The 22,713-nt window shown below is 39.4% G+C and overlaps 1 protein-coding gene across 24 annotated transcripts in view; it reads right to left on the reverse strand.

The window, feature by feature from the left end:
* Positions 1 to 22,713, reverse strand: part of CADPS (calcium dependent secretion activator) — a 490,529-nt gene that overhangs the window by 138,175 nt on the left and 329,641 nt on the right. For 12 of the 24 annotated variants that reach the window (XM_082412095.1, XM_082412101.1, XM_082412100.1 and 9 more), the window contains exons 12-14: positions 9,341 to 9,477; positions 5,463 to 5,650; positions 3,217 to 3,375 (exon numbers count right to left, since the gene is read on the reverse strand). In XM_082412095.1, coding sequence (XP_082268221.1) covers positions 3,217 to 3,375; positions 5,463 to 5,650; positions 9,341 to 9,477 — 484 coding nt within the window. The remainder of the gene's footprint in view (positions 1 to 3,216; positions 3,376 to 5,462; positions 5,651 to 9,340; positions 9,478 to 22,713) is intronic. The other 12 variants (XM_082412104.1, XM_082412090.1, XM_082412089.1 and 9 more) reach the window with 1 other exon arrangement.

Genomic DNA, 22,713 nt, shown 5'->3' on the forward strand with positions numbered 1-22,713 from the left:
GATGAAAAGGGCAGATGCTTGGCTCCATCTAAGACTTGCTGAATGAAATTATTTGAGGATGGGTCCTCATACTCTCCATTTTAACAAACTCCTCCTGTGATTTATATGCACACTAGTGTGACAACCCCTACACAAGCTGAAAACCAGTGTCATGCCTTTAGACACAGAACACGTCTGTGTAAAAGAAACCAAAATCCAAGTAAAAAGGAGAAATGTCATCCCATCACCTGGAAGTTTGATGTTTTGGGTTTTGTTTGCAGGGGGCTGCCCTGTGCATTGTAGGGTATTTAGAAACATAACAGGCCTCTACCCATAGATGACAACAGCACCGCCCTTCCCCAGTGTGACAATTAAAAATGTCTCCAGACATTGCCAAGTGTCCCCGGGGGAAGAGATCACCCCTAGTCAAGAACCACTATGCTAAAAGATTCCAAACATGTGATGGTTCCTTATCTTCCACTGCTTGGAATTATGAACAGCAAACACCTTCCTGATTGGCCAGATATGTCTACTTTGGATTAGATATTTTGGATTCAAGTAGGCCTAGTGTTTCACAGAGATAGAGCACAGGTTTTCAAAGAAGGTGGGATAAAGTCAGTCACCAGCACCTGAGCAAGCACTAATGATGTCCAGTTGCAGTAGGGTCGGGCTCTGCCTTCACCTAGGGGGCTGCTGAGTTATTAATATGTAAAAAATTGAAAATTAGGTAAAAAGCTACTTTTTACCTCATCTAAAGTTGGTTGTGAGATGACAATAGGAATGAACTGTATTGTTCAGTTAAATTCAGTTAAAGGGCAATTTGTTTCCATGAGTGATGAGTTCCTTCTTATTGTGGGTCAAAGAATAGATAACCTCTCCACATACAGTGTTCATCCTGGTGAAAGAGGTAGGAAAATGGTGGGGTTTTTTCCAGTACCAAAAGGCTGTTAATTGGTGTTCAAAGGAGACTCTCCTTTTAGGTGGTCTAAATCTCCAGATACACTCTGACTTTTTCCACAAGGTCAGAATTACCAGGTGGGCCGAACTGATTTTGGACATCTTTAGGACAAAAATGGAAGTCTTTAATTAATTCAGATGGCTGCTAGAGTATCTCACCTGGAAATGCTGAAATCATATCAAATGGCTGAATTTGCATCTCACACTATACACAAATGCTAATGCTGGGCAGGTAGTAAGGCAGAGAGGTTACAAATGCAAGCTCCAAAGTCAGAATATCCATGTTTGAATTAGGCCCACACATGTATTTGCTATGAAGCAAGTGACTGAATATATCTGAGCCTCAAACTCTTCATCTGTTAGGTGAGGAAAATAATAATACAGATCTCACAGTGATGCAATAAGTATAAAATGAGATAATATATGCAAATAGCACTTCACACAGTGCTTGGCATATAGCAAACACTTATTAAATGGTGGCAATTATCCTTAGTTTATTTAAATGTTACTTATGAAATCTAACAATGGACTATTTTACTTGTTATTATAAACCACAGAAGATAATTTTACAGGTTGATGGGATATTACAGATGCTCTATGTGCTCATTTTGCAGATAAGAAAACTGAGGTATAGAAATGAGATATGATAATCCCAGATTTATGCAGAACAGGCTCTAATACTCAGATCTTTAGAATTTATGTGCAGTGCTGATGCAGTACAAAGAGGAAGAGCTTTGGACTCAGAATATCTGGGTTTGCCACCTCAATTTACAGAATTCAGTTTCATCATCAGCAAAATGGGTGTCAAAGTAGCTAACCTGAAAATGTTATAGCAAGTGAGATAGAATGTATGAAAGCACTCTGTAAACTGCAGAATTCCACACAACTGATGTTTAATATTACAATTTCTTCTTCCTTTAAAAATGCAACGCAAACATAGACCCTTATATGTATAAGCCTCAACGAGCCACTCACAATCCTTTTCGGTAGTTTTTCACGGCACAGGGAATAGGTCAGGCTCTGACAAGTTTAGCCATTTACTCTCTGCTCTGCTTCAGTGCTGATCACGCCAAACGCAGCACCTTGGACAGCAGCCAGAGAGGCTTCCTTCAGGCACCTACAACGCTCTATGCACTTTCTTACTGGCTGCAAGCTACTTCTACCTTGCGGTCTGACCCTCACAGGGAAACACAAAACTCCACTCCACCTTCATCCTTGTATACTGCAAGTTCAGAAGATGGGTGTCCACATGGGATCAGGGCATTCTTTGACCTTCATTATTGGACCTGCATACATTGATTGACAGCCTGCTACATTCTCTAGGAAGTGAAAATTGGCATTTTCATTTGGTCTGCCTACAAGTGAACTGTATGTATTTTAGGACTTAGAAATATTCAAGTGAATAAATTCATGCTGAAACATACAGCATACCTCCTTGTGAACTCTGTGTAGTTTGGCAATGCCAGGGTCAGAATACCTATTTCAAGACCTCAACAACAAAACTTTAAAATGTCAATGTTAATTTGGGGCGAGATAGGGAAGGTGAAGAAGGACATAAGGATAACACTGGAGATAACTGTACATCTATTTTAAAAGGGAATAAAAGCCACGAATTTGCCATTTTACCAATTCACAAAGAGAGCATCCCTAAAGGACACAGGAAACAAGAGAGGATCAATATAAATTTTAGAACTTAAAAGTGCTTTCAAAGTGACCTCATCATATAAACAATTCTATTAAGTCATTAATTTAGTGATAGACATTACTTTGTGCCTTTATTATAAACCATTATTTGAAGATGGATTTCTTTCATGAGATAAATGTAGAACTGAGAGGGTTTGCTAAAAATGATGGACCTACTATAAATGTATAAACCCATCTTATGCCAACCCATTTTATTTGCTCCTTAACCATTATTTCAAAATTATAAAACACGGGTTGCTTATTATGAATGACTTGGTAAGGTACCAGGCCCCTAACTAGATGCCACTAAAAAAAGCAATCTGACTCATGATTCTGTTTACATACTGCTCAATTAGTTGTTTTGTTTTCAATGCAAACATGTTTTAAGTGTCCCTAAATACCTGACTCGAATTCAGTCCTAATACACGGTATTTTTGTCCATTGCTAGGATTTTTTTTAAAAGCGCACCTTTGAACAGAGACTTCAGGAATACACAAAGCTTGGGGTTTGCTAAGGTGGAGGTTGCGGCATAGATGGGGGGGTAGAGAAGGTCACAGACATCGCAAAACACAAGCCAATACACACATAACTTCTTACCTTTTGGGCTCTGGATTTGCCTGGGTTTTGGGATTTTTTCTTTTTTTGGATTCCTTTTTGGTATCTTTTTTAGCCTCTGGTTCAGATGGGGAGGGAGTTTTGCTCCCTTCAGGGTCTGTATTTGGTGTCAGCCCACTAAGGTACGCATGCATTTGTTGACTTTGGAGAAGGGGTGGTCGCATGGAGCATGCAGAGAGTGTGGCCAGCCATGGGAGAATCAAGACCACACATACATGCACAAACAAAAGAAAGAAAAAGAAGGATGCATCAAAGAGCAAGAGCAAATGCATTCAAACTAAAATAATAAGCAAAAAAAAAAAAAAAAAAAGATGCAAACTTGCATAAGGAAAATCAGAACTGAAAATAAGAAATCCAAAACTGTTTCCATGACAAGATGTATAAACCTAACTGTGAATCAAGTGGCAGTCTTACAATATGAAATCCAGACAATGTGTATCATAATTCATGATGATGTTTACCAGGGAGTTTACAAAAACACTTCATTATTTTATAACACTTCCTTATTCAGTAACATATGTAGAATACAGTGTGACAACCCAGAGAATATAATGCAACTTCTCTCTCTCTCTTTAAAGAATTCAGTCCAAGAGGCTGTAACAGATAGTCATCAAAGTGTATATTTATAAAAAGCTGAATTATGCAGAGATAGTCCCCAGGTATCAGAGTTTTCATGAATATCTTTTATGCAAATGAAAGGTCATGTGCTGGGCTAGCAAACCTTATAACAATGCGAGGTGATGAAAATCTTGTTGCCTGTTAAATATTCAAACCTACAACGCTATTGTTATCCAGCTCTAAATGCTGAAGTTGCATCTCATAAAATCTACCAGTGCTAGAGACAGGAAAAGCACAGAACTAACCCCACAGACACTTCAGAGTTGTATAGCTTGCAAAGATGAAGATGACTGATACAGTTCTGATTTAAAAGAAAATGGAGTCAATTCTGGATGCTCCCACATACGAATTTCCGCAGAGCAGCAATTTGTTCATCACAGGCTGGGTTTCTGAAGATACCTAGTTTTCCTTGCGTGTGCCTTCCCTGGCTATTGGTTGAGGTGTCCGGGGTAATGTAGGCTTGCCTTTATAGTAATGTGAGGCTACATACACTGGGACAGTAAACTGGCTGTGGCAGTGTGGAAACTTATTCCACGTCTTCAGAGCCAAATGGTAATGTTCTTAAATTATTTGCTGCCTTGCATTATTCAGAACACGGAACTTTTCCTCCAGGAGCTGGGCAACGTCTAAAGAAAGAAAGTACTTAGTATGGAGTTAGAACTGATGTTCTGGTCTTGTCTATAAAACCTATACACTGAGGGGGTTGATTACACTGTGACCTCTGAAGTTCTTCCCAGCTCTGTGGTTAAACTCTAAGTGTCATGATTATCTGTGCCTTCCAGCTTCACCTAGCTTGTTTCAGCTCTTGCTTTTCCTCTGCAGAGCATTTGTTCATGTTGCTCCTTTTGCCCGGAACCACTCAACGCCTACTTCAGCACTCAGCCCAAGCAGCGATTCCTCAGGGAGGTTCTTCCTGCCATCCTGCCACCCCATCTGAGTTGTGTTCCTTTATTAACTGCTCCCATGGAGTTTTATTCCTTTTTCTCAGAGAACCAATCTCTATATAACTCTGCCCTCATTTGGTGTCTGGTTTTTGCTCACCATGCACGCTGAAGGTATAGCAGAGTACCTGACCCTCAACAAGTAATCATTAAATATTTATGGAATGAATGATAGCAACAACAAAGGCAAATACTTATTTAGCCCTTGCCATGTCCCAGGCATTGTGCTGAACCCTTTGTATCCACTTGCATCCTCTTGACAACCCCATGAGGACACGATCATCCCTGTTTTACAGATGAGAAAACAGTGGCAGAGAGGGTTTAATTACCATCCAGGGTCATGGAGAGCAAATGGAGGAGCCATGATTTGAGCCTAGATTGTTCTAATTTCAGAGACCACTCTAGAAGTCCTGTTTGCCATTTCTGTTAAGTCTCTTGAAAGGAGAAGAAATTCAGACCTGTGTGTTTTTTGTGTTTGTGTGGCTGGTGTGTGTGCGTGTGTGTGTGTGTGTGTGTGTGTGTGTGGTGTGCGCATGCCCACGGGTCTGTACTCCTGAGGGAAAGGGGATGGATAGAGTTAGAGATGACCCTAAAAGCAGGACCAGTCAAAAACCATTGCCAGTGCCTTAAAAAAATTTTTTAAAGGAATACCTCTGGACATGTGCTTACCTGTTCCCGTGGACGTGAGATGCACAGAACGCAAAGCTATAGTGAAGGAGGGTGGGGTCAATCATGGCTCCATTTTCTGCCCGTTCAAGCAAATCTCTGAGGTAACAGAGATGTCGATGACACCCTCGGACTCCATTGCGGGCGCAATACTCGTCTAGTACAAACACCTGGCCAGGACTGAACCAGCCCTGTTTGGAGAATAAAGGAGAGACTTTCTTTTAAATATAGGTTGGGTTTTTCTGGGGGAGAGCTGCTAGAGTTGGGGATGACTGGAGAAGGGGGTTAAAAATAGCCACAGAGCTAACACTTCCTGATTGCTTATTAAGCGCCAGCCGCTGTGCCCAACGCTGTGTGTGCCATCTGGTTTAGTCCTCATAACAGCCCTATCAGGTAGGTGCTGCTATCCCTGTGTGATGGTCGGGAAATCTGAGCTCAGGGAGGACATGGAGTTTCCCTAGCACCCCGCAGCTAGTAAGTGATGGCATCTGGATTAACAGAGGGAGTTGATTCCAGAAAGAGAGGCTCACCCACTGCTTTAACACTGAAGCGTACACCTTAAAAGAGTGTTGGAGTGCGGGTAGGGCAAAGTCTTGGTTACTGATAAGAGGAAATAATAACATTAATGCCTTAAATTGGTACAGTGCTTTACCCTTGACAAAGAACTTTCAGTTGAGCCCCATGACAACCTTGAGAAGCAGACAGAGCAGGTTTATCTTCATTTCATAGATGAGGAAATGGAAATAAGAGCTCACAAATAACACAAAACAGGCAGGACTCAAACCCAGCTCTGTCTTTTTTCTTTTTAATATTACAGAATATATCTATTAACATGGAAATATGGTCACAATGCAATAAATTCTTGTAAAATAGTATGTAGAGTATGATACTATCGGATTCTTATTTCACTTTTTTTTTAAACATCTTTATTGGAGTATAATTGCTTTACAATGGTGTGTTAGTTTCTGCTGTATAACAAAGTGAATCAGCTATACGTATACATATATCTCCATATCCCCTCCCTCTTGCAAACCCAGCTCTGTCTTACTCCAAGTCTTCTGGGTGTGTGTGTTTTTTTTTTTTTTTTTAATACTCTGGAGCATTAATAAATACTAGGATTGGTCTACATACATGCCAGGACTTCATAAATCCTTTCACTTTGGAAGAAAAAAGTTTTTTAGATTTTAAAATGAAGATAATAACAGAACTTTCCAAAGAGAACAACACGAGTAAGTTTTCAAGTTGTGAATCATATAGGGTTCAATTAAACTGAGAGGAGCTTCCTGTGCCCTGGCTGAGCGTTTTGCTTTATTTTTTGCCTGGCAGTTATTTGTTTTCTTATCATGTATTTGCTTGCTGCAGGACCACACAAAACTCTGCTCTAAAAGAGAACCCGGATGGAATCTCCAATTCAGAGCAGACTGGGAGGCATGATGGGGTAGAAACTGCTGCCTCTATCATGCACTTAAGAGCTGATCAGACAGGCCAAGCGACTTGCCACTCAAAGCCACCCTGGGGACAAGCCTGAAATCCAATCACTTCTTTCAGCTTGGGTACCTTTCTGAAGCAAGAAAGAAACCAACTGAGGTGGTCCATTGTTAAGCCAAGAATTTAGGATTGTCTTAAGTATAAATTTAATTTTACTTTGAGGGTCTTCTCTGAGTCATCTTTTGAATATGGCTCCGTCTTGGGAGAGAGAAGGCAAAAGGAGAAAGTGACCAGGTGGCAGGTAAAGGCCAAGGAATTGCAGCAAGGGAGGCCCCTGCAACACTCTGCTCTTGTATTAGGGATCTGGGGAAACTTCGATAGATAACATGCAGCTCAGCAATGCATCCAACGAAAGACGGCATCTTTCCTATTTCAAATGATAAGTTACTGCAGAGGGCGGGAGAGTAGTCGAGGCAGTGGGCTGCCCCTATAGGCAACTTCTTTGCCACTCCATCTGCTACCCCAAATGCTAAATCTTAGAAACAACACTGCTGTGAAAGATTAAAATATATTTTCTACGACTCAGATGACACCAAGTCTTTTGTAGATGCCAAAATAGCTGCTTTGAAAAGAGTTGAAGAAATATCAATTAGGAACTCAGTCGAAGACACAGAAAAATTTATGTATTCCTGCTGGTCGGTCTCCAAAACTAACTGAAAAAAAAAGATTGTAATAATGAGAAAATGGAATATATAGAGGCAGGAGATAAGGTCTTTTTAATGGCTGTTATTTTCTGAAATTTGGGGATGATGATTAATAGATACAGGTACACAAACGGGGAAGGAAACTGTTTTATGACATTCATAATTAATTTTGGATTTTTAGGTCTATAAATGATTCACAGGGAGCAAGCTTCAAAATTTCATTTCTGGTTTAATTTTTTTTAGAGGGCACTCACTCCTTAGTGATGAATTTCTTAGTGAAAAAGAAAATCGTTTTAAGAAATTATGATTTGAAAAGAGTCTTGAAAATAAGACGCCTCAAAAAAATTCCTCAAGAGACTCGGAATTTTACATAAAAAGAAATTATTTAAGTTCAGAGGCATATTCTTACAAGTTTCATGAATGCAATTTATAATTACATGAATAATTACATAATCGTAGGAAATAAATTTGAGAAAAACTGCCTTGCAATGCAAGGTAAGCTTTTTTTTTTTTTTTTAAGTCAAAATGATGTATTCCTTTCCAATTTGGCAAAGTTCAGACTTCTGATAAAGTGATTCTAAACCTGAGATAATCAATGAATCTTTTGTGAGACGAAGATTAATAAATTATTCCACATAATCCCGCTTCTGTTTTTTAGACTATTTTATCTACCATTTTTAATATTTTGACTTCTGGCACAGAACAAGAAAAGGAATTTAAAACAAAAAAATTAGAACAGATTTAGGGTATAGCCATACCATTTAGACAAAAAACCCAGATTTTCATTATATTTATGTTAATATCAATAATATGCTAACCTTAGTTAATTATATAATATTTAATAATATACAGATATATTAACCTTAGTATGTGGAGTCAGGGATGAGGCTTTTCCTCTGTGTAAAGCCATTTCATCCTTTCCCCTCACCTTTCCCATCTATAATGTGGGATTAATAGCCTTTATCTTTAAGAAATGAAGTAACAATTTCTGGTTTGCAGAAGGAAATAAATTGGGTCTCTTTTAGCCTTTTGAATTTGATGGTATAAACCCTGAAATCTATCTTCATAAATCTAATAAACACGTAATAGCGGTCCCTTAAATTTAAATGATTTAAATCTAGGCTTAAAATAGGATTTCAAGAAATGCTCATGCTCTTGCTGGAGAGCGGGACTTCTAAACGTCTAAAGCACCACACGAAAATTCCCCCAAAGGGTGAAAAATGCTTTGAATACTGTGTAGAAAGAAAAAAGCCACACAAACAAACAAACCCAATTTACCTTATGAAAAGGGAAGTGAACTTGATTTACAAATCATTTTGATCTTTAAAAAAATAAATAAAAAGGACCCATTCATTTCTGAGACAGGAGCACAGGGTCTTACTATGTGGGGTGGGGTGCGAGGGGGATCTTAATGTCTAAGAAACCGAGGCAATTTTTACAAGTTCTCCATAAGCAGGTGCCAAACTCAATTACCCTCTTGAGAATATTTCTCATGTAGCAGCTGAAAAGGGGGAAGCTCAGATAGGGAGGCTGGGGAATTGGATCCGTCTCTACTGATAACTTCCTCCCGCTCTGTCTTCTTTCTTTGGTAACTAAAACTATCTCAACACAGGAAATCAAGAACACATTTATAATTGTTAAAGGGGCTCCACAACGGAGAAAAGAGCTTCTGACATAAAGGTAGAAAAATATTTTATTTTTTGAAATGTTATCACGTTTCAATTGCTGTAGACCAAAGAATATACTTGCCAGGCAAGAATAGGAATCATTAAGTCTGTGATCCAAAGTAAGACGTTGCACCATCTCAAAGAGGGAAGCGTGGTCAAAGTTACAGGGGTTGGAAGAGATAAATTCATCCATGCCATGTTTTTGAGCTCTATCTGCGTCTGTTCATTTATACATGTAGAGAGAGACACAATTTAGAGAAACACATCACATTTTCTTTGACATTTCAAATACACAGGAATTCACTAGGCATTACGAACGCTAGCTGTTTCCCCGTTGCCTCCCACCAACATCCCCAAGATATTCTCTTTATACCTCCCATTGTCAACTTGCATCACTTACTGGTGAGTTTATTGCATTTCGGCAAAAATATATTGGCATCAACATGTTTATCAAATGATCACAACTCCAGTGCATTTATGTTGTTCTTGAAAAACTAAGCACACGACCGTAACTTCGCCTGCGTTTCACCAAACACTGAAAGCAGATCGGATCTTTGCTTATAAAAGCCTATTTAGTTTTTAGGTTTTTAATAGATTCTGCCATTCCAGTGGTTATATCTAGAGCAATTTCTCTACAATTATTGGGATTATCTGGAAAAAAGGGTTATGCTGATTTTCAGCAAAGTGACAATATTTGTATCCTCCCCTTCCAAATCCCCGTGGCCGATTTGGTTGCACAAAAGGTTTGGGTCTCCATCCTCCAAAATTAAAACAAAATAATAACAAAAGATTTTCATTGAAACCTGGAGAATAAGTTCAACGGGAATTTAGTTCGTGATAGCCAAGGACATTGCCTTATAGTGTGCTTACTCAGTTAGCGAAGCTTATGAAAGACAAACAAATTTACTCAGCAAGAGCTATGATCTGCCATTTATTGTGAATTAATAGTCTCAATGTATTCACACTTTTCCTTACAGGGTGAAGGCTGTAGGCAAAACCTCCTAAGGGCTAACTAATTAATCTCAATATGTGTAGCTAAAATAGTCTATATTCAATCGGCAAAATAACTCAGAGAATCCGACTCGAGTGAGACCAAGCAAATCTCAAAGAGGAAGGAATGAAGGTCCTAGACATTAAAGGAATCGGCTCACTCTGTCTCATATTTACTCACTGTCCTGAAATGCTGTGAAGAAAAAGAATCTTAAATCAAGCAAGAGTTTATTCATCCCCTTGCGTGCAACATTCTACTGGAATACGGGCACCTGCCAGGGACCAGTGATGCTGTCAGGACACGGGTAAACGGATTTCTGACTTGAGAGGGTATTTGAATAACATTTTCAAAAGTGGCCTTCATCCCAGGCAGGGTTTTTTTCCTCCCTGCTTGGGGGATGGCTGAAAATGGGGGTTATAGTTGCAGTGTGATATTAAGATGATGATTTTTCCTCACATTATTAATTTTGTGTATCCTTCCAACCTAAATGCATGGTATGTCAGATGTATGCCCTCTTCTTGTTGGGTTTTAAATCTTCAGTCATCTTTCATAGAAGCAGCAAGTGGTCAGTGTTTGAACAGGATGTGTTGTTTATGCGCAAGACACACAGAAGCAACGGTTACCAGAAGGCAAGTTGAAGAATGTCTGTTTTAATAGCCAAATCGCTCTATTAATAGGATAAAACGCAAAATTCTGGAAGGGATATCACATGGGCAGGAATTATATTAGAGAATATATTAGAATATATTAGAGAATCTGAAAGAATCCTCTTTGCTGGGTTAATTGCCTCAGATTTGTCTCCAGGAAAGTGCTTTCAATTTGAGTTTAGGTGCTTTATCTAGGAGGATTCTTTTGTTTGGTAATTTGGTCTCCAAGCTATATTTCTCCTTTGACTCAGGATGGCTAGAAAGAGAGGTGGCCAGGAAGTTGGTACTGGGCAAAAAGCTAGCTGCTTCTAGGGTGTGTGTATGTGTGTGTGTGTGTGTGTGTGTGTGTGTGTGTGTGTGTGTGTGTGTGTGTGTGTGTGTAAGGGTGTGTGTGTGTGTCTGGCTCAAAGCAAGTGTCTTAAACCTGCTCCAACTTTAGTTGTCCCCCTAATCCAGGTGATACTGCTTCATCCCTTAGGACAATTCTGCCCTCTCACCCCCATCCTGTCAGTCCCCCGAGAAACTAACAGTGGGGTACACCCATTGCTCGTCCTGTTTCATCCTCATAAAAAGCCTCACTCACTCCGTGCCTCCCAATTCTAGCAGATAGATGAGGCAATTTGGCTAGCATCAGCTTCTTGCTCTCAGGTTTCCCAGAAGAGGCTGCAGGCTGACAAATCGGTCGGGCCCTTTACTTGGCCAGTTTGCCTCTGCTATTTTAGTGCTCTTCAATTATGATGGTGCAAACAGTCATTTAGCCAAAGAGAAGGGGGCTCTTTTGTAGCTGTTAAAAATATGCCCCACGTTTGAAGTCTCTTCCTCTATTTGTTGAACCTCTTGAAAACTCTGTGATGAACTATTTTGCATGGCTGCCCACTCAGGAAATGGATCTGGAAAGAGAGCTTGCCTCCTCCGTGGAGACCTGGATACAGACCTACCCCCTCCCACCTCCCCCATCCATCATCACAAGACAGCTTCACCACGCTAATTCTTGGCTTAGACTTCATCTAAAGAACAATTTCATTTTCACTTACATTTTAAAGCAGGTTTTAAAATATGCTTAAAATCCGCCTGTTTTCCTTTTCCGAAAGTAACCCTATCAACATAAGAATTCCTTTTTCCCTTCTTCCTTCTTTCCTCTCTGTCAGTTCACATGGGGGTGACCGAGCCTGGGACTGATTTAGGAGGTCTGAGAGCTCCTGTGAGCTCCGCGTTTAAATAGGTGTGGGATACTGGCTGAAGTGTTGATCTGTCTGAGCCTCAGTTTCCTCGTGTGTAACATGAGCCGAACTTTTAGTTCCCTTTCTGCTGTCGCTGTCATTTAATCATCCTTAAGGTCCCTTTACACCTTCCATGCGCGTGGGATGGAGCTTAATGCAGTGGGAATTTCCAGCAAGTAAAACGAGCAGCCCTTGGATTCTGCTTACACAAAATCATCATTTACTCAGAATTAGGCTCATTATCTTAATGGTTCCAACAACTGAAGAGTGCTTAACAGGGTGGCTGGCTCCCATGAAATTTCTGAGAGTTTCATTGAGCTTATTACATTCAGACAAAAAAAAAAAGTGCAGCAGTAGGCCAGGAATGCTTTTTAAAGGTGTCCAAGGACGGGGTGTGATTTTGATGCCCCATCCAAGCAGGGTTTTTGAAATTTTTGTTCTCTGCTGTGTTCCCAGCACCTAGAACAGTACCTGGTACACAGCAGGCACTCGAAACATATGCGTTAAAACAATGAATTTATCTCATTGAAATAAATAAATGTGCTCTCTCAACAAATATTTTCTATTTCTTGATTTTAGGAAATGTTGATACACTAAATTCAACAGCAATAGTTTATTTGAGCTAGGATAGCAGGTGATTAAGTGGGTGGGCTTAGAGGGTCACGAAGACTGAATTTGAGGCCAACTCTGCCGTTACAGGGTATGCGATGTGAGGAAGTTGATTAGTGTTTCTGAGTCTCATTTTCCTCATTTTTAAGTTGAGAATGGTGTTTGAGTCTACCCTCAGAGGGGATTGTTGACAGGATCTGATAAGCAGAACCTGTAAAGCACCTACGTGCCTGGCATATACTAAGTGCTCAAAAACCTTAGCCATGAGTGAACGGGAAGGCTTCTTAGTGCTCCCAAAGCCAGTTTGTTTAATATTCTTAGGGAGCCAAGGTTGTCACTACATTGATCGCTATTAACCTATATTGTTAGTTATAGGTTGCTTCTTAAACCATATTGTTTCTCGGAAGCTGGGAGTCCTTCCCAAGCTCTCTGCTTTATGCTTCTCCTCTGCCCCTGTATAACCAGTTCCTATTCTCTGTCTCTGTTTTTGCTGGGTGATGTTCCAATTTCTCTGTGGTCAGAACATACACTTAAATCCCCTGGTAGATAATATGTTCCTTGAGGGTAAGTTTCTGATCTGTTACTTCCCCTGGCAGCTCCCAGAGGAGCCAGGTCCTTAGAAGGTGTTTATTAACTGACTTACTCTGACATTTGCATCCCAGGAAACTTCCCATCGACTTTATTAAGGAGTCACACACATGGGGATTCAGATGGCATCTTGCAAATCCCAAAGTGGGAACATGTGTTCTTAGGGGGAAAAAAATCTTATAAAAGGAAACAGAATTCTAGGTGCAGGTGTCTTTGGATACCATTCAGATTGTCTGCCTGTGTCTCCATACATGTCTAGGACCATATGCATTACATATGTTATCTATTTTAAAATAAAACACTGCAGTGGTCCAGCTGTTCCAAATTCTGTTTCAAAGAACTTGTGGGTGCTTCTCAAGCAACACCATCTAGTCATCCTTGCACGGTCCCAGTCTGTTCTTCTACAGTGCTGAACATTAAAAACTAAATGCTCCTTGCAATCGCATTTTGCCCTGTGCAAACAATTGGAATTGGTTGATGAGAGAAAAAGAAAACTCCAATGTTGACATTAGCAAGGGGAAAACAGCCCAGAGCAAAAGGATGAGAAAGTCAATTCCTGGATTCAGGACACCCTGGGATCAATTCCCTTGCCAATGTTTGGCATGTGTCAAGGGAATGCAAATGAATTTAAATACTAGGCTGAGCAAAACAGAATTAGGAGGGTAAAGTAGAAGCTTAAAACTCTAATGATGTTTGGATTATCTCTTGCTTTGGGAGACGCATACCAATGTTCTTTTTCATTAATATATGTATTTTTTTTTTATTATTTAAGAAATCAAGGATCGACTGCATTTTAAGAATTTACTTCAATCTTTACCTTTTTCAGACCTGGCTGAATAGTTGCTCAGTCCTGCTTGGCTTGCAAGGGCTTCAAATGTATTGAAAATGGGCTATGTAATTTCATAGGCTCTGAAGCTAGGGCATAATTCAACACATCTTCCAAACAATGCTTCTTGTTTCACTTCTGGGCTGTAATTGCGTAAAGATTTCAGAGTTCTTTACAGCATGGGCATAGGAGACTGACTTCAGACTAAACTTAGATGAATAAAGCTGATATTGGTACCTAAGCTACATTTATAAACTTAAAAGAACTATCAATGGGTTTCCATGACACAGAAGCAGGCTGATGGACACGCAGACTTAGGGAAGGCAAGTACGCTTTCAAGAGGAAACTAATTAAAATTTTTACCCCAAGTTTGCTCAGAAACAATTTTGGTTTGGCATTTAAGGAATGTTGGGAAAATAATGGTTCCTAAAGTGATACGATTATGTGGATTTTATACTCTCATTTAATCTACTTAAATTTCAAGTGATGTTCCTAATTGACCATCCTATCGTTTATTTCGTCTGTGATGTTTGGGTTCATTTCATGTTTGATATTCTTTTTCTTTTTCTCCTTCACAATGGGAAAGAATATAACATATTTTTTCATGATCTCTTGTCTTAATAGAAAGCATATTTGTGTGATCTTTTTTCTGATAGAAAGAAATTTAGATAAGTTTGCAATAAGGTCTACCAAATGGAATTTTCTTGTTGGGGGGGATAATATAGCTTTCCAATTTTCATTTTGTTGAGATGTTTCTATTATCCCAACAGCTCGGGGAATGAATACAAAAGGTCAAATCTTTTTATTTTGTAGTATTACCTGTTAGAACTTTTTATAGGCTAGGGAAAAAATTCTGCTGTTGAAAATAACTGTGATTGTGTTGTTAACAAATTGTCTGAGGGAGGCTCCTTCCTCTAATGAATCCCTTTTATAATAAACTAGGGGTAGCTGCTTTAACGCTGAAACTTAGAGCACAGTTATGGCTGTTGTTATTCCTGATGGATGCTAGAGGCAAGAGAATAGCTCATGTAACTATAAAGTCATTGTGAACTCGAAGTGCAAATTAAAAGGTGACTTTGTATCTTTCCTATATGGAAAATGTGTGCTTGTCATATCTGCTTGACAGTACAAGAGTGAATGTATGGTTTGGACAATAACGAACAATGACAGTAGTCAACCTCATCAGAAGACATGAAATAAAGAAATGACAATGATTGATGGCAGCTGACTGTTTACGGATTTTTCTAGAAGAGTTTTTCCTTGGCATGATCAAGTAACCAGGGGATGTTGTGCCCTGCCTGAGCTCTGCACAGCAAGCAAAAGACTGGTCCTCCCCTGCCTGCTGCCCTTGAGAAACAACTTAATTCCTTCATGGTCCCTTTGACTCAATCAAGCTAACTTGCATGGCCAAGAGAGGATGGCTTCTTCCGAAGCTATCAAGGTCCACATTGCATTTTGCAGAAATCGCTGGCAATACACCCAAGGGGATAAACATGGGATATTTATTTCGATGTTCATTTTTATAATTCTTCATAAGACAAATGCTTTGAGTAAAAATCATAACAGAATTTTTTGTCAATGATCTCAAAACAAATAAATGATTTGTAATTTTCCCTGCTGTAGTTACTACATTTTCAATTAATTTACACAGTACTTGATAATATTTTTTATGTCCCTGCAACATGAGCAAACACAAATTTTCTATAGTTGACTAATTAATAATGTATCTTTCTATAAATGTATCTTTCTATAAATCTTTCTATAAATCTATAAATTTTCATAGGTCATGAAGATACTCAGCTGATTAGTGAATAATATGTTAAATGTGTTTGAAGCAGTTAACAATGAAGTGACCCTTCATTTAAGATGATCTATTGACATCCTAACACGGTATTTGGAAAATTTTGGCCCTGATTGTGAGAGACTATTCTTTTAAAAAGTCATTTACTTTAGAGTGAGAAGGAAAGTGATACACAGTGTGGTTTGGGGTCACGCAAATTAATATTGAATTCATTCTTTGATGTTGCATTCCTGCAATGTAGCAACTGCAAGTTGACAATACAAGAAGATGCAGCAAAAATCTCCTGAGACAAAACTATAGAAGGAATTAAGGCAAAAAACTATTTGGAAGTCTACCAGGATAGAATGCATTGTTGTGCAAATACATGTAAATTCACTAGAACAAAATTCATTCAGTCATCTATTCATCCATCCTTTCTTTTAATCTTTAAAAAAAGTATAGCAAAATCCTAAAAGCCCACAAAGTTCACATTCTATGGTAAGCTTTTAAAAATGCCTCACCGGACATGGAAAGGAAAGGAAAGTTAAATTATCTGCTTGAAGTGGTAAAAAAAAAAAAAAAAAAAATCTGTCTGCTAGCCAGGGGTACATTTATGCAAAAGAAAAGAAAACAGAAAGAAAGGAGGGATAGAAAGCAAATTAAAGAAAAAAACGAAAAGAAGAAAAGACTATTATTAAATGGTCAGGAGAAATGATGTGACCTACAACTTCTAAGTTTGCATTCAAAATACGCAAGTACATATTTGCCTGCTCTCTTGACCAATTTTTCTAGCTCCCTCTAATGTCTAGTTTTCCCTCAACACATTTTTGGTGGACAGCTTTTTCCTCTATGAATAAAGGAACTGTGTACTCTCTTTTATTAATAACTCAAATAGTGAAGAGAACGATGTTTCTATGTTTTAAAGTTTCTTTTCTTCTCTTACAGGTGTATTTTTAGAAAAATGAATACAAATACAAATGATGTCCAAAAAAGTTATTGTTGTCATTGTTCTTGGGAGAGCAGCAGAGAGATATTTGAGACCAGAGGTCAAAACCCTCCATGACATTGTGAGACTGTGAATCTGAAGCTTCTGTGAATAAGCTACATGAATTCAATTGGGTCCTTAATGTCCTGTTTTTGTGCGTGGTAGTTGCATGTATTACATGTCTCTTTTCAAAATTAATCCTCTCTTGGATCTTAGAGCACACCCTCAAGCCAGGTAGAATGAATTCTTTCGTGTTCAAATAATGAATTTACTTTATTGTGTTCCGCAATTTCTTGGAGTCTTGCTCAGTTAACATCTTTGGGTTTCCTACCCCCCCTTTCTATTTGTTAAGGTACCCGTGGTTACCACACCATTGGTTCGCTGACCATTCTAGCCTTTGGAATGGGAAAGGAAAAACAACAACGGCAGCACATCATCAGGGTGCAAAATGATCTGTTTTCAGGCATTAAGCAGTCAGGTAGCTGTGAATTCCACGAAACAAAGGCATTATTTGCCATTTTGTTGTGATGTTCATTAATATTCTTGGAATAAAAAAAAATTAGGATATGTTAATGGTTGGCTTTACTCAGAGGATCATTTGATGCCAATATGAAAGCCAAGGAGAGGAGGCAATTATGCACACATCACATGCATCCTAGTTTCAGTATGAAGCTGACATTTCAGACCTACGGTCAGGAAAATAACATGAAAAGTTTTACTACAAAGTCTAGACATGAGGAAGATTTCAGAGGAGAGGGAGGAAGCACATTGCAGGTGTCAGATAATCTAGTCTGATTATCTGAGCTGTGCTAGCTATAGGGGAACACTTACCCTTCAGTCCAGCTAGAAGTTAGCAGGGTAAGAAGGAACAAACCAGAATAACATAAAGACTAGCAACAAGGCTCAGGAAAGCAGACAGGAGTTCTAACCTAGCAGCTAAAGTTCTTGGGTTCGAGCAAAGATTGAACAAGAAAACTTAAATGAAACAAAACAAAAAACCAAAGTCAACCCACCCAAACCAACAGTAACCAAGATCCCCCTAACTGTAGAAGACCGTTCAGGTGGTAGCAAAATTAGAACAATTCTCAAAGACATCCAACTTTAGGGATCTATGATGCGATTAACACTTATCAGTTGAGAAACAGACATCAGTATGAGACTCATTGCAAGTGATATATCAATCATTGACCAAAGAGCAAAGCTTAAAATACCCCCTCCCCCTGCACTCTTGAGAACGGAGGTACTGATTTTCCACTGTTCCTCTAACACAGATTGCACAGGGATCAGGTGTTTCAATGAGAGGCCACTTGGCGTAATAAATCGTGGCAACACTCAACTCAATGATTTGGACGTCATTTCCAAGGTAAGCAACGTTGGCCTTAAAAAATTGGAAAATTGCAAGTATTTGTTTTAAAAAGTTGTATAGCTAGGCACTGACTTAATTTTTTCAAGTTTTAACCAAAAATAAAAAATAAAAAAAAAAGAGAGAGAGAGAGAAATTAAATCAACAGCAACACACATCAAAAAAACCACAAAAGAACAAAAAGGTTTAAAAGTTTGGTGGAACCCTCCCAAAGTCATTGTAGAGTCACATACAAACTAATGAATAGCAGGATCTATTTTTTTTTCAGTTTTTCCAATTCCATACAAATACTCCACTCCACTCTTAGACGTGTCTTTTCATTTTGAAATTGAGCTTTTGAAATTGCAAAAAATTAAATCTGCACCCAGAAGTCTGTTAAACTGAATTTAGAAAGACCCAAATAAACTCACAATACGCTCAAGTATCCCAAACTGTAAAATATTCCATTCTCAAGTTTCCCTTGAGCAGACAGCGACATGACAAGACTGGAGTGTTTATTTTTCTCTATCCAAAAAACCTCTCCCATTTCTCTGTAGCTTCCCTTTGCCATGTAAATATTAACAAAGTGATTACAAAGTTAACTCATAGAAAAGTTGTTCTTAAAAATCATTCACTTGCAAGAACAGCAAATACTTTGAGCAAATATTCAAAAACAGGGATTTGATGAGATGTGTACAGAATTAAGTATTTAACAATGACCCTTACCTTTTGGAAGTCAGGGAAATCTTTTTAAAATGCAATACTTGATTGTTTTCACTCCTTTTGTTAGAGGGTCTGTGATTGACTTAACGTTTGTGATGTGACAATTAAAATAAATCGAGGTATAGACTGAGAACCAAGTGTCAGTGAAGGATCAAAGTTTGCTACTTTACTACTATGTTGTAATTGTTTTTCATTTTTCTGTTATCTCACTTTGTAGTACCAGGTGACCAAACTACCCCAGTTTGCTCAGGACTAAAGGGCTTCTGGGACAGAGGACTTTAATGGCTAAAACCAGGCAAGACTTGGGCAAATCTGGATGAGTTGGTTACGCTAAGTTTGAATAAACATTGTAAGTTTGACTGAGTTAATATAAAGCCTGATCTATTTAATAGTGAGGGTTTGAATTTACCAGTTTAAATGCAGCTTTGAAGTAACTGTTATGTAACCACCACTCTGTGGCAGACTCCACTAAAAATTATGATATATCCCCTACCCCCAGCCATTTTTGGTTGATTTGCACAACTACTCAGTGCATTACCACACAATGTAAAATTCTTGGCTCCTGTTTGAATCTTTCTCATGGGTTTTAAATACCCCTAACTGTAAACGAGCAGATACAGAAGGTTGGTTTGGTTAAACCCTGACTGAATTCCAATGCTGGTTTCTAAAGTATGGGAACAGAGCCTCACTTTCTGGTACTCCGGCTGCAGTTTTTATTAAGTGCCTAAACTAGCATTAGATAGAATCTGGAGCAGTTGAGGCTCCGTTTCAGGGGTAGTAAAGTAACCATGGGATTATTAGGTTTAACGCTAGTGGTTTGAAGCTCCGCGTAAAGATTGTCATTGACGGCAGGGTCATGGTGTACAGTTGTGCAGAATGGGCACTGCACAACTCAGGAGGTACCATTCACATTTCTGACTATGGGAAAAGTGTCTCCTGCAGGGCACAATCTGCATGGCTGAAAGTGGTGGCTTCCTTCTTACAGAACCTGGTAAGAAGGAAGGTAGCCCTCACACTCTCTAGAGAACCTCTGTTCCTGGGCAGTGATTAAGGGGACAATAAGAAACAGGGTGGTTCTGCCACCAGGTACTGATAAATCCCAGACGCATGAATTATCTGACCTTCTCACTCACCTCTCAGCCTACCTCACATGCTCTCTAGGAATGATATTACTTACCCCACCCCACAAATTCGAACCCTTAGAATTTTGCTTTGGATGCTCCATTTAATAAAAGTTCCCTCTGTCGACTAGAATAGTGACATACCTCAAGCTTGTGTGTACTCAGCTGAATCTTGTAGCTGATTGCCTAATGACTAGGTTCTCACTGCATAGCTAAATGAATCCTACCCACGGAGGGAAATGTAAATTGAGAGCCCTTGTGTATTTCCATGAAGGGACATTCATCCCCTCTTCAAGAGCCTCCATTACTGAGCTCCTTTTTTAAAATCAGGGTCTGGTCTCCATTTAATTTTACCCCTGAATGTCCATCCTCTTTCCTACACTAGAGAGAAAAAAGGGGGCTAATCACGAACCAAGTAGTAATTTCTTAATCTTGGCAGATGATAGAACAAAGACACTGAATGTAAGGTGAAATGACTTCAGAAGAAGTGGAGATTATTTGGAAATAAAACCAGGATTTTCCAAATATCACCTGTGATACATGTTTTATGAGCTTGATCTGGATGGTGGTTATGGTTAGGAATTTTTTCCTGATACACAGTTAATTCCATCTCAGAGGAATATAATGGGATGTGTTGTTTCTAAATTCATTTAAAAGGAGCCTGTCAGGCAAGGTGAAAGAAGGGATTCCATTACAGAGGAATTTTTTTAATTCAATAAAGATTGGGGATGCTTTATTTCAACTAGCGACTAAACCATTTAAAAAGAGACTCTGCCTTCTCTCTCTTTGCTCTCAAACTTAAATGCCACAAATGTTAGAGAAAAAAGAGAGTAGGACACTTGGTGGTGGTCATGGTCAGAAGGGCTGTCCCTCCTCCCCTGAGTCCCTGCTCAACTTCTTCCTTATTCTTTCAGGGTTTTCTTTGTGGAAACCCACATGATTGTGTGATTATTTACAATGTCCCACAGGGAATGCATCTTCCTTTAAAAAGCCATCAGTGCTGGACGGGAATCCCTGGGAGCACCTGATGGATAGTATTTGTCATCCAAAAAGAGTTTTTCCCCATCAGTAAAGGTGTTACAAGGTTTAAGAACATAGTCTTGGGCTTCCCTGGTGGCGCAGTGGTTGAGAATCTGCCTGCCAATGCAGGGGACACGGGTTCGAGCCCTGGTCTGGGAAGATCCCACATGCCGCAGAGCAACTAGGCCTGTGAGCCACAACTACTGAGCCTGTGCATCTGGAGCCTGTGCTCCCAACAAGAGAGGCCGCGATAGTGAGAGGCCCGCGCACCGCGATGAAGAGTGGCCCCCGCTTGCCGCAACTAGAGAAAGCCCTTGCACAGAAACGAAGACCCAACACAGCCAAAAATAAATAAATAAATTAATTAAAAAAAAGAACATAGTCTTGTTAGATAAAAACAGACATGGCAGTGGAATTCATTGAAAAGACAATATTCTCTATTTAGTTGCTGTAGCTACAAAATTATTCGATCCATATTTTTTAAAATTTATTTATTTAATTTATTTATTTTTGGCTGTGTTGGGTCTTCGTTGATGCGCGTGGGCTTTCTCTAGTTGCAGCGAGCGGGGGCTACTCTCCTTTGTGGTGAGCGGGGATCTCATTGCGGTGGCTTCTCTTGTTGCGGAGCACGGGCTCTAGGCGCACAGGCTTCAGTAGCTGTGGCACGCGGGCTCAGTAGTTGTGGCTCGTGGGCTCTAGAGCACAGGCTCAGTAGTTGTGGCACACGGGCTTAGTTGCTCCGCGGCATGTGGGATCTTCCCGTACCAGGGCTCGAATCCGTGTCCCCTGCATTGGCAGGCAGACTCTTAACCACTGTGCCATCAGGGAAGCCCTCGATCCATATTTTAAGAGCAACAGAGGAGAGACAGTGTGAAAGCACTGTGTTCAAGGTCAAATTTCCGATGAGGGACCTTCACACTTGCTTTCCCTTTTGCCGTAATTCTCTTTCCACAGATATTTGTGTGACATTCTTTATGGTATTTCTCAATGTCTGAAACTATCTTACTCATTTTTTTACTTGTTTACTGTCTAGACTTCCCCACTGGGCTGTAGGTATCCTGAGAGCAGGGATCTCACCTGTCTTCCTCATCAATGTCTTGTCATCTAGACAGTTGCTCAGTGAACTACACTGAATCAGTGGGTTCCATGCTAAAGTCAGGACTCACCGTGATTATTGCTAAAAATGACTTGTACCCGAGCTATTCCTAATTGACCTGTTATTCAGAACCCTAACATCTCTATTTAGGGTTGTTTTGTAAAAAATGAATTATTTAATTTGGTGCTTGATGTTTTCAGTGCTTCCATTTTCTTTGTTTCAATAAGCATCTCCAAGTGTATGCTGTCTTTCATCTGACCCTGTGTGTCTGAAGTGTTGCAAGATAAAAACCAACGTAGGTAGCAAGAAGGCATGGCAAAGGGGCAAGAAATTAAGGCAGATGCTGAGGTAAGAGGGGAAGAGACTGGAATATGAACTGGGGCTGTTTAAGGAGGAAGTTTCATTTTTGGGTTCTGGTATTTTAGCTCAGAATGGGTACCGTGGTTTTTTTTTTTTTCCACTGCATGTGATAATGTCATCATTTATTTTTAAATGGTTCTAAGTTGC

Source organism: Balaenoptera physalus, assembly GCF_965194825.1.
Source record: "Balaenoptera physalus genome assembly, chromosome: 11".
NCBI classification, from domain to species: domain Eukaryota; kingdom Metazoa; phylum Chordata; class Mammalia; order Artiodactyla; family Balaenopteridae; genus Balaenoptera; species Balaenoptera physalus.